This window comes from Pyrgilauda ruficollis, unplaced genomic scaffold (assembly GCF_017590135.1).
Source record: "Pyrgilauda ruficollis isolate IOZ18807 unplaced genomic scaffold, ASM1759013v1 scaffold308, whole genome shotgun sequence".
Taxonomy (NCBI): Eukaryota; Metazoa; Chordata; class Aves; order Passeriformes; family Passeridae; genus Pyrgilauda; species Pyrgilauda ruficollis.
In genome coordinates, this window is record NW_024524467.1 from 73622 (window position 1) to 85928 (window position 12307).

At 42.7% G+C, this 12307-nt stretch overlaps 1 protein-coding gene across 1 annotated transcript; it reads left to right on the forward strand.

The window, feature by feature from the left end:
- The first annotated feature begins 7024 nt into the window (after positions 1–7024).
- Positions 7025–11367, forward strand: LYPD6B (LY6/PLAUR domain containing 6B). Its single transcript, XM_041473909.1, has 4 exons — positions 7025–7130; positions 8192–8290; positions 9676–9806; positions 11194–11367. Exons 1-4 carry the CDS (start codon positions 7025–7027, stop codon positions 11365–11367), a joined length of 510 nt encoding a protein of 169 aa, XP_041329843.1.
- The last annotated feature ends 940 nt before the right edge of the window (positions 11368–12307 follow it).

Here is a 12307-nt window from a genome sequence, read left to right on the forward strand (position 1 = left end):
GGGGAACATTTCCCCTGGCTGGGTCATTTTGTTCTGTAGAATTTTCTAGGCTTAAAAAAAACCCTAAAAAAGGCCTTAAAGCTGTAAAATGTGCTCATTCAGCTCATTTTTTATATTCTCCACTAATTAATTTGTCCTGACCCTTGTCTCCGTATTTTATATTATTATTATATTTTATTTTAAATTTATTATAATATATTATTATATTTTTATATATTGTGTCCATAGTTTATTGTTATTTTATTGTCCATATTTATTTGTAGGATTATTTTAAATTTTTATTTATCCATTTTTATTTTTAATTTTTTTAAAAAATATATATTTATATAATACACTTCCAGGCAAATCCCAAATTTCTGCAGGTTTTATGCAGAAGAAAAAATTCAATTTACAAAACTCAACCACGAGAACACAGCAATTATTACCCCACCAAGTGCACACCCACCCTTCAGCTCTCCCTGTAAAAACCTACAGCAGGGTGAGCAAGAAAATTTATGGGATGAAACCCATTTGGGGGCTGGTGCTCATCTGATGGATTGAGAACAGCCCTGAAAGCAAAAATCCCATTAAAATATTCAATCACAAAAATGATTTATAAATAATTATGGTAGGAAGGATTTTTAGGTTAAAAAAAAAAAGAAAAAAAACTCAATGGCCAATAAAAAATTCTGCTTTTCCAGGAGGAGGTGCTGGCTCTGGAAGGGTTCAAACCCTGTCAGGAATCACCCCTGGACAGCTCAATTAACCTCAATTAACCAAAGCAGCTAATTAAACAGCAACATCTGCATCTGCTGTGCCCCAGGAATTGCAGATTTTGGGGTAGGAATACCCACAGGAAGAATTCTCATTGGAATAATTGATTTTTTTTATTTTTTTTTCCATGGAATCATTCATTGCTGCTGGTTTTGGGGAAAAAAGGAGCTCCTGACACCACTCCCACCTTCCCAGGGAAGGAGCCCGAGAGGAAAAAATCTTTGGAAAATTTATTTTCTCATGGGAGAAAATCAAGAGAAAAATCCACTCTCATCCATTAAGGGCAAGTACTGACAGACAACTTGAAATATTTAGGTATTGTCAGGTTCTTAATTAATAAAATCAACCCAAATCCTCCAAAATGGAATGACCTGAATTTCCTGAATTTTATTTTTTTTTTTTATCCTTTCCTATGATATCTTGAAGTGCTGAGGGAAATCTGTGTAACCTGGTCAGCATTGACCTGAAAATGTAGTAGTAGGAATTGTAATAATGATAATAATAATAATAATAATTAGAAGAAGAGGAAGTGGTTTTTTTCTGTTGGGTTTTTTGTTTGGTTGGTTTTGGTTTTTTTGTTTTGTTTTTTGGGGTTTTTTTTTGCATCCCTTTTTCCTCCTAAACAGCTGGAAAAAGCCCCCAAGGTCCCGAGGTGACAACCACGAGTAAAGAAGTGAAGGGTGATGTCACTGCAGACATCAGAATTGGGTTCAAAAAGCAGCTTTTCAGCTTCAGCAGCTCAGCTCTTGTCCCTTAAATCTGAATTTCAGCTGAACCTGAAGAATATTCTCAGTGATGCTGAACCTTTGGATTTCCTGATCCCAGGAAGGGGGTCACTTCAGGCTCCAGCAGATTTTGGTGGATTTAGGATTTGAATTTTAGGATTTGAAGTAGATCTGCCTGCCAGCCCTCCCAGCAAATCTTTCTGGTGTTGGGTCTTGATCCTGAAATTGAATTTGGAAGGGAAGGTGGCATTTCCTGGACAAGGGGAAATCGTGCAGGTTTGTCACTCACATTCTCTGAAAAATCTCCTCACCCAGGATTTCTGCCCTGGGAAGCAGAGAAACCTGAGAGAAAAAGGAAATAATTATTTATCTCATTGCTTCTGCTGTGTTTTGCTGCCTTTGGAATGTGTTTGGAGATTGTTTCATTGGTTTATGTGAATTATTTTGACTCATTGGCCAATCAGGGCCAAGCTGTGTTGAGGTTCTGGAGAGAGTGACCAGTTCTCATTAGTATCTTTTAGCCTCCTGTAAGTATCCTTTCTGTGTTCTTTAGTTTAGTAACCTTTAATGTAATATAGTGTCACAAAATAATAAATTAGCCTTCTGAGAAGATGGAGTCAGATCCATCATTCCTCCCTTCACCAGGGCACCCTGGTTCTTGTTGGGGTTGTCTGGAGTGGCTCCTCCTGTGTTGGCTGGAATGAGAAATGGAATTCTGTGACATCTGTGCCCCTGTGCACTGGGCAGGGTTTGTTTCAGAAATAGCATTTCACCTGGAAATAAAACCCAGGGGTGTTTCTGAGGTTGAATTGAACTGCCTGAAAAGTTTTGTTTTCTATTAATAATATAGAAATATACATTCTGTTTATGTATTCTATCCGTTATTATAATTATTCTATTAATAATATAGAAATATAATATTTTTATTAATAATGTAAAATAGTGCAGAATATAGAGCAATATAATATTGCTTGATTTTGTTGGAGCAGTGTTGTTTTGTTCCACCTTTTTCCTCTTGGAAAATAGGTCTGGAGTGTGCAGGGATATCTGGAGTGCTGCTGAAAATGAGTAATGTGGCAGGATTAAATAGGCCTTTTATTGATGTGGTCTGGAGCTAAACTTGGAGAAGAAAACCACTGAAAATCAGAATTTTCTCTCCTGTGTTGGTGTTCACTCACAGGTCACTAATGGCCAGATCCAATGAGGTGTTTGATTAAATAATCTGTGTGTTCCATATTGTTAAACCTTAATTATCTGTACATTTAATTTTGTGAAACCAAGTCTCAAGGAAAAAGAATGCTGCTTATTCCTGTAATCTCTTTTCTCCAGAGCCATATTAAATTCCAGTTTCCAGCCTTGCTCAGGTGAGGGGGAGATTTAAACCAGTTGCAGGAGATGTATAAAAGCTGCTCCAAACTCAACTTCTGGCCATCCAGAGCTTTGGCAAAGCACAGTTCTTTGAGGAAATGGAAAACTGGCAGAAATTTCATCTCCTTAATGGATTTTTAGACAAAATAAATTATTTTCCACGTGGGGAAAATCCATCCATCCACGATGGGAGATTCTGGATTTTAACCTGGGTGCCAGTTTGAGCTGTGAAAGGAATAATGCACTTTTCATTCCGTGTTTTCAGCTCACAAATCCTTCCCTCCAGTGGTGCTTCCCAGGTTCATCGTGTTTGTCAGGGATTATTTTCTTTCTGAAATCACCTGGTGTGCTCGGTGCAGTCAGACACCTCCCATGCCAACATCCTCCCCCGAGCTAAACCACGTTGTGCTTCGCTTTTACAAGATCTCAGATAAAGAACTCGGTAATTTCTGGTAATTAAGGCCAAATCTTAGTTCCAAGTGGGGCTGTGGGTGCAGCCAAAGGAAACGTGTGGTGGTTGAAGATCCGGTGGATGAGTTCACTTCGATTCTGTCACTGTTGCTCCTTGCAGATGTCTGTCAGTGTGATGTAAAATCTGTTTTTCTGGGGTGTGTTCTGCTAATAACAACGTGCTGGGAGGCAAAGAGTGAAAAAATACAGACTTAACTCAGCAGGGAAAAAAAGATAAAACTTCCACAGCAAAGAGCTTTAAATTTGCAGCTCTGCAGTAATTTTTGGGCTGCTTTAATCTGCAAAATATTCACTTTTCATTTTAAACGTGCCTGCTTGTTTCCTGAAGAAAATTTTGGGGTTTTTAAGGATTTATTCTGCCACTTCTTCGCTGGCTGAGTTTTGCAGGAATTAAATGGTCTCCAGAGGAGAACAAGAGAACGGGGCAGCCAGGGAGATCTTTTTGCCCCTTGAGCCAAGCTGAATTTCCTTTGTGGCCTTTGGGATTTGTGGCAGGGCCACGTCAGGTGTTGGGTTTTACCTTTCCAGCCCCGAACAGAAAAAATTCCTTTCTGCCCGTGGATCTCTCCCGTGTCCCGAAGAGCAATTTAACAAGCTTAACAGAAGCACTTGCAATTATCTAACAGCACCTGAAAATTGCTTGCTAAATGACAGCAGGAAGTTTCATTTGCATTCCATATCTGATGTTCCATCTGCTAATCCTCCACTGAGCCTGCCAGGAAAAACAATGTCAACAGACTGGAATTTTATTAAAATCAGAGAGCAGGGATGCTGCTTCCCACTTTTCCATCACTCCCTGCGAGGTTCCAGCCTTCTGGAATATTTTAATTCCTTCAGCCGTTGTGTTCCTGGTTGTTTTCTTGAAATGGGATTTAGTCACAGGGTTTTTTATAGCACTCAGCCCTTCCCTTTTGAGTTGTCTTCCCTCCCCCAGGAAAGCTGGAGCTCCCTGTTTGCTCCTGTTTATATAAGTTAATCTTCCATGTTGTGACATTTTTCCCCCCCTCATTAATGAGAGCTCCTAATTGGGCCTAATGAAACATTTACTCACTCTGCTAGACAATATTATCTGCCAGCTCGACAGAGATAAGGCTCTGTGAAGAAAATAAGCTTTTGAAAGATCCTGGGTGAGATAGGAAAGCCATTTATGGGCCAATATTTTCTTGTTTGGTTGGAGAAGGCCCTGGCGGTGCAGCTGTGTAACCAAGCCATGGCAAACAAAATCCATTATTTATTGGCCTGCTTGGCAAACAAGGACACCTTTGACTGCATCAGGTTGGGAGGTCGATTTACTGAGCCTTGCCCCCAGCCAGAGTCACTTTTTTTTTTTGTGTTTATGTTCCCCTCAGATTTTCCATTTGGCACTGGGGAAAGCCAGAGGAGCCTGGAGGAGGGGGAGCCTGGGTCTGCACAATTCCACAAGTGGAATTGTGCCTTTTATTTCTGCCCAGGTGCTTCAGATCCAGTTACAGCCCGTAAAAGGAGAGTTTCCTTCAGCCAGCAGCAAATACAGGACAAGGAGAGAAGTCCTGGAAATGTTGGAATGATTCAATTGCCTCCCTTCCTGCGGAGTGAAATGGAAATAATTTTAAAATGCTTGAAGTGCGCGGTGATTTTGTGGAATTCTTGATCAAAACTGGGTTGCTTGAGCTATTCCAAGGATATAATAAAGATATTCCAAGGATTTAAATGTCCCAGGCCAGGTTGGAAGGGCTTGGAGCAAGCTGAAGGCGTGGAAGTGGAAGGGAGGTGGAACTGGATGAGCTTTAAATTCCCTTCCAACACAAACCATCCTGGAATTCCAGGATAAACAGTTATTTGTGAGGCATCCAGGAAGGAGAGCGAGGACTTGAGGCACAGAAAAGACTCTTCTCATCTCATTACCAACATCCCTGAAGCATTTTTAAGGTTAGGAGCCTTCTTGGAGTCAGGAAATTTGCATCCCTGATGGTGCAGGGGCACAAGGATGGGGTGATTGGGATCAGGAATGTGGCTCTGGCAATTGCAGCCTTGGAATGACCTGGAATTCCAGGAATTGGATCAGCTCCACACACTGGGGGGAACTGTTTGTTCATCAGCCCCTCACTGGTTTGTCTTCACTCCCTCAGGTTCCCTTGCTGCTGATCTGTGCTTCTGTTTTGGGCAGAATCCTGGGGAAAGCTGGGATATCCCTGGAATGGGAATGTTCACTGGTGTGGTCCCACCCAGGTCATCCCCTCAGCAGTGGTTTTCCTGGAGGAAACTCATCCTCGGGGGTGGGCTGAGCCTCATTCCTTCACTTTTTGTCTTTTATTTGTCTTTTATGGCACTGGAATATCGCAGGAAGGCGGGAATTTCAATCCCCACGAAACTCGGTGAGAGCCATATTGTGTAGTTCAAGTGCTTCTGCAGATATTTCATTATAAACCCCTAATTTTTATCTTAATCTAATGCTAATTTTTTTTCCAGAAAAGAGAATTTTGATGATCTGTTGCTGTTTGTTCTCCACAGATTCTTCTGCTTACTCCTTCTGATCCTGAGCTGCAGCCAGAAGAAATCTGGACCATCCTATGGAAAAGAGTGTTGGAAGTACACAGGGAGCAGAGGTAGGCTGTGACTTTGGAATTTCTCCTGAAATAGATCCATAAAGCCAAGGTTTAATTATCAGATCTCAAGAAGTGCGGTTAAATTCACAATAAAATTCACACTTCCTAAAATTCTGTTGTTTGCTTGGTTGGCAAAACCATCTCCACTGGAAAAGGAAAAACCCCAACCAATCCAAAAAATGCAGGGAAAAGAGGGAAATTCCTGGAATTCACTGCTGAGCCCCATTTCCAGCCTGGCCAGGGTGTGCCTGGAAGTTTGGAGGGAATGCCTTTGGCTCTGGTTCGGCAGGAGCCTCCAGTCCAGCTTGTTTGTCCTGCTGGGAATTTGCATGGGAGGAGTGAGGCTGTGATTTGTAATATCTGAACCAGGCTCCAGGGCCACTGGAATTTGCCACAATTCCCTGTGTTTGTCTGGAGGTGTGGAAATCTGAATAGCAACCTGAACAAAATGCTCAGTTCATCTCTCTAAAGCAGAGCACCCGGGGGGCCACAAGTAAATGGATTTTTGGGGTGATTGCATCTCATCCCTGTGAACTTTCCACCCTGCCTTTCTCCAGCACGTCTGTGCCATCTTCCTTAGCATTCCCTTGGGATGCACTTAAAAAGAAATAAATTGAATTTACACTTAAAAATTTTAATGCTGTGACAGTGCAAAGTGCACTTAAAATTCAGATGATGCAGCTTGTCTGAAGTGAAATTTATTTATCTCAGGTAAGGGATTGGTTGTTGGTGTTAAAATTGAGATTCCTCTGCGTTTAGTGCTGTTTATTCCGCCCTGTTTCAAGTCGGATCTAAGGCACCTCAATCCTGTTGATTTTTAGGAATCCTCTCGAGGGATTTTTAAGGCTCAGGAGGACAAATAGATGAAAGGAATAACGTGAACTTGAGTTTCTTTTGCGAGTCCCAGCCCTCTGTGAGGGGTTCTGGCCAGCAGAAGGCACCACCAGCTCAGCTTTGCGCCGCTCAGCCGGCGTTCCCGGCTGCATCGCCACACTTCCAGCAGGATTTGGCAGGAAATTCATCACCCCCCACCTCAGGTCCTCACAATTCCCACTGAATGATGTGTCCCCGTGCTTTTGCAGGCCTGAGGCGTGGGGGTTTCCCCGCGCAGTGATGCCCGGGATGGGGGCGTCGCTGGCCGCAGCCGTTCTCCCGTTCCTCATCCTCTCCGGACATTGGGCTTCAGCTGAGAACATCAACTTCTACAACATCAGGCCTCCACTAGACCGTAAGTAGCTTTTTGGGGTTTTTTTTAATGGAATTCTGGCCTTTTCTATACAGAATTCTAGCTTAAAATTGTAAATATTTGCCCCATCCTCGCGGTGCTTTGGGTTTCAGCTGTTCATCTCCAAAGAAACTTTAAAATAAACATTTTGCTTCTCAACCTGCAGCACTTTGCCCTTAATATCTGACAAGCTGACTGAATGAAAATGAATCAAATCATTGCAAAATTAGAGTGCACGAGGAGTTTGGCATTTTAAGGGCTTTTCTTGTATTATTTCTGTCTCCCTGCAGAGGAAATTATGCAGCGGTTTCCTTGTAAATAATCCAGAACAGGTGGTTTTGGTCTTTTATCTTGTTGGGGGTTTTGTAAGGGGAGGAATAGGTGTTGCTGCATGCAATTAATTCACTCTGAAGGTAATTAAAAACCTCGTGGGACCTGTGAAGCCAGTTGGCATTAATGGCATCTCTTTTTTTTTTTTTTTTTTTTTTTTTTTTGCCTCTTATCTGGCATCACCAGTGTTCCATCCCTTCATTTGCATTATCTGCAGCCAGGAAAAAAAGGATAAAAAAAACCAGCCAGGATATAGTAGCTGGAAATAATACCTGCCCCTAGTGAACCCTGCACCTTCCAATAATTCATTGAATTAATGGAAATAAGATTTTAAAAGACCTTTTGTTTAGAGGATCCAACTTCTCCTTCTGAGTGGGAGTTCAGGCTCTGGAGCTGCTTTGGAAATGCAGTTTTTCCATCAAAGGAGAATGTAGATTTATGTTTGCTCCACGAGGAGGGAGATAAACTCTTCCTTCTTCCCTGCTTTTCCCACCACTGCCTCAATTTTGGATTATGAGAGCGAAAACATGAGGATGTATTTTGAGTTCAAGCCTAGAGAAAACAAAAAGCTTTCTGCAAAACTTGTTTTATTTGTCTGACAGCGAAAAGATGTAAATATATATAATTCATTCCTGTAAATACATGTGTGTACAAGCATAATTTTGAATATCTTAATTTTTTTTCTCAATACTTCCAACCGGCTGTATTTTAATGCTTTTTTAACCCTTTCCAAGCCACTCCATTCCCAAACAGTTTCAAGTGCTTTACCTGTGACAACGCGGTGGACAACTACAACTGCAACAGATGGGCTGAAGACAGGTGGTGTCCTGAAAGTGAGTAAGGCTGGATGAGGAGATATTCAATATTTGTGACATTTAACCTTGCTTTTCCCTGACTCACCCCCTTGGAGAAGTCAGGCTCATTCATGGCACTGATGTGCCAGCACAGTTTTGTTGTTGGTAGTGCTGAGTCAGGTAATTTCTGCTGGTGTGATAATTTTGGCCATTCCAGAGTGTAAAGCAACAGGGAAAAGTTATTCATCTCCATCTCCCTCATTTTTATATAATATATATCAAAATATTATTATACAATCATTTAAATATGGTAATATTTTAATATGAATTTAAATGTTAATATTCAATTTATTAATAATATTTTAATATAACATTATTTAAAATAATTTTAGTATTTTTAATAATAGATCAGTATTAATTACCTGTGTATGTTTCTGTTTGTATATATATAATAATGTGCCTCCCAAGAGTCAATTTTAATCTTGTTAAAAAACCTGAAGAATTTCCTCTGTAGCTTTATTCCCTCAGAGTGTAAAGTGGCAGTCAAAAATTATTTATCTCCATCTCTCTCAGTTTTATGTAATATATAACAATAATATTAATATACAGATTTTTAATAACATATCAGTATTAGTTAACTACCTGTGTTTTTCTGTGTATATGATTATGAGTTTCCCAAGAGTTCATTTTAATCTTGTTTAGAACACCTGAAGAATTTCCTCTGTAGCTTTATTTTCTTCAGGGTTGTAAAGCAACAGTGAAAAATCATTTATCTCCATCTCCCAGTTTTATATTACAAAAAAAATTAATATTCAAACAGATTTTTAATAATACATCCATATTATTTAACTATGTTTCCCTGTGTATATATACATAATTATGTGCTTCCCAAGAGTTAATTTAAAGACGTTGTTTAAAAAACTTGAAGAATTTCCTCTGCAGCTTTATTCCCTTTCCTTTGGATGCCATCCCAAAAGTTCTTAGTGAGCAGCAGGACCTGCCTGACTGGGGCTCACACCTGTGCTGGGGAGGATAAAGCTCAGAAATAATGGAAACGTTTCCTCATTTTTCACCCCGGTGACATTCGCGGGAACGGTGGGAAAGGGGAAGAAGCAAAGCAGAGGAATGAGGAAACCAACCTGAAACCACGCAGGAACGTGCTGCCAAAAAGAGGAGAGAAATAAAAATAAACGCGTGGGTGATGGCGCTAATTAGTAATTTCAATCAAAGCAGCCTTGCTGGAGGTTTGAAGGGTCAGCTGAGATTTCACAGGAATTAATTTCTTGCTAAATGCTCTTTTCATCGAGTTGCAAATCATTCCGTCGAGCGATTTTCTGGGAATGTTTCCCTGAGCTGTGTGTGGATGTGAAGGGCTGTTCCCAAGGATCAGTGGTGGCAATCCAACCCCTGATTTGCTTCTGCAGGCACTCGGTACTGCCTGACCGCTCACCTCTTCACGGCGCGTGGGGAGAGCACCTCGGTCACCAAGAGGTGTGCCACGGGCGAGGAGTGTCACCTGGTGGGGTGCCACCGCCGCGGGGACAGCGGCCACACGGTCAGCGCCACGCTGCTGCTCCTGCTCTGCTCCTGCTCTGCTCCTGCTCTGCTCATGTCCTACTCCTGCTCTGCTCCTGCTCTGCTCCTTCTCTGCTCCTGCTCTGCTCCTGCTCTGCTCCTGCTCTGCTCTGCCTGCTCCTGTCCTACTCATGTTCTACTCATGTTCTACTCCTGCTCTGCTCCTGCTCTGCTCCTGCTCTACTCCTGCTCTGCTCCTGCTCTGCTCCTGTCCTACTCATGTTCTACTCATGTTCTACTCATGTTCTACTCATGTCCTACTCATGTCCTACTCCTGCTCTACTCCTGCTGTGCTTGTGTTCTATTCACACCCTGTTCCTGCTCCACTCGTACCCTTCTCCTGCCCTACTCCTTCTCTACTCATACTCTACTCGTATCCTGCCCCTGGTCTATTCCTGCTCTCTTCTGCCTGCTCGGGTTCTGCTCCTGCTCTACTCGTGTTCTGCTCACACCCTGCTCCTGCCCTTCTCGTGCTCTGCTCCCTGCTCCTGCTCTGTTCCTGCTCTACTCCTTCTCTGCTTTGCCCTGCTCATGTTCTACTCGTACCCTGTTCCTGCTCTGCCCTGCTTGTGTTCTACTTGTGCCTTGCTCCTGCTCTACTCCTGCTCTGCTCTGTCCTGCTTGTGCTCTACTCGTATCCTGCTCCTGCTCTACTCCTGCTCTTGCCCTGCTCCTGGCCTACTCCTGCTGTGCTCCTGCTCTACCCTGCCCTACTCCTGCCCTGCTCCTGTTCTACTCCTGCCCTACTCTTGCCTGCTCCTGGGGCTGGAGGTGGCCATTCCAGGGCTGGTTTTTCCAGGAGGATGTGCCAAGAGCTGCTCTGCACAGGGGAACAATGGGATTTCTGCATGCTCTGCACTGGGAGCAATGGGATTTCTGCATGCTCTGCACTGGGAACAATGGGATTTCTGCATGCTCTGCACTGGGGAACAATTGGAGGGGAAAACTGAGTGGGAACAAAGTTTTTAGAGTCAGAATTTTTCGGCTTAAGAAAAGCTGATATGTTGCAGAGCATATTTTGAGTTGATGTGTTAGAAAGGGAAGCTCTGTTTTCTGCAGTGTCAGTGTGGCTCTGTGACATCCCACTCCAGCTTGGGGACACACCTGGGGATGAGTGACTCCAGGAAAAAAACTGTACTCCTGATTTGGATAATTGATTCATGGATAAATTGGATTTTAGGATGATTTTTAGCATATCTGCTTCACCTTCTGCCCTGGCCAGGATGGGTCTGTTCAGCTCAGCTTTGCGACACTGAATGCGCATTTCTCTCTTAAAACCGCCCCGAATTAATTACCCCGAATTAATTACCCCGAATTAATTACCCCGAGTTAATTACCTTGAGTTAATGACCCTTTTCTCCCGGCAGGAGTGTGTTTCCTGCTGTGAAGGCATGATCTGCAATGTGGAGATCCCCACCAACGCCACCAACGCGGTGTTCGCCGTGCTGCAGGCGCGCAGGACGGCCGCGGGCAGCCGCGCCCTGCCCAGCCTGCTGCCACTGGTGACACTGGTGGCACTGGTGACAATGGCACTGTCCTGACACAGCACCCCCAGACAGAGCTGCTGGGACAGTCCCCGGGCCAGGAACCCCCAGGCTCTCCGAGGAGAAGTGGATTTCATCCCCCTCGTCCCAGCAGATTTAAGGAAAGGCGCATCCTGCACTCCTCGCGTGTTTTAGTGGGAATCCTTCCCCGTCAGTATTGGAAATAAACCCCACAAAAAACCCCCAGTGGGTGGAGCAGTGGGGAGGACTCGAGGTTTAATTCCCTGTTTTCTGAGGAAAATGCACATTTTTTTGGGTTTTGGGACGGAGCTGTGACAATCACAATCAAAAGGAGCTTTGAGTGGTTTGTCTGGAAAGGTGGGAACTGGATTTAAACCTTTTATGTGCAGAAACAACTCGGAGTTTCTTATCAAGGTGTGTTTGAGCTTATCTTGATTTCATAGCGAGCACCTCTGGTTTTCATAGAGAACAAATATGAGATTGGGTTTTTTTCTGCTTGATCAGAGCTCTTATTTCTCCTGGCAATAATACAAAGTTAATTATTTTCTTTCTGTAAAATGTCTCATCCTCCTCATGTTTTAAAGCTGTGGGAAATGTAGAATTCCTAAAAATCCTGTTGGAGCACCCAGAGCAGGATTCCTGATCTTCAAAAGCAAAAGGATTATTTCATTGCAATTGAGTCTCAACTCAGAATATCACAAAAATATTATTTTTGTGATATTGGGATATCACCACTTTCAAATCACAGCTATGGTCAAGCAGCTTCATTATCCTAAAAAATCCAAGTGGACACTTGGAATAAATAAGGAGGGAATTCTGCTGTGTTCTCTCTTGATTTGCACAGGTTTTTTCCAGGAATGTTATTGTCCTGGTGGATGTTTTCAGGAAGGATGGATCACTTAAACTGACTCAAAAAAGAGATTTGGAGCTGTTCCCTAAAAAATTTGAGTAGCTACAAATTTGGCTTCTTTCACAT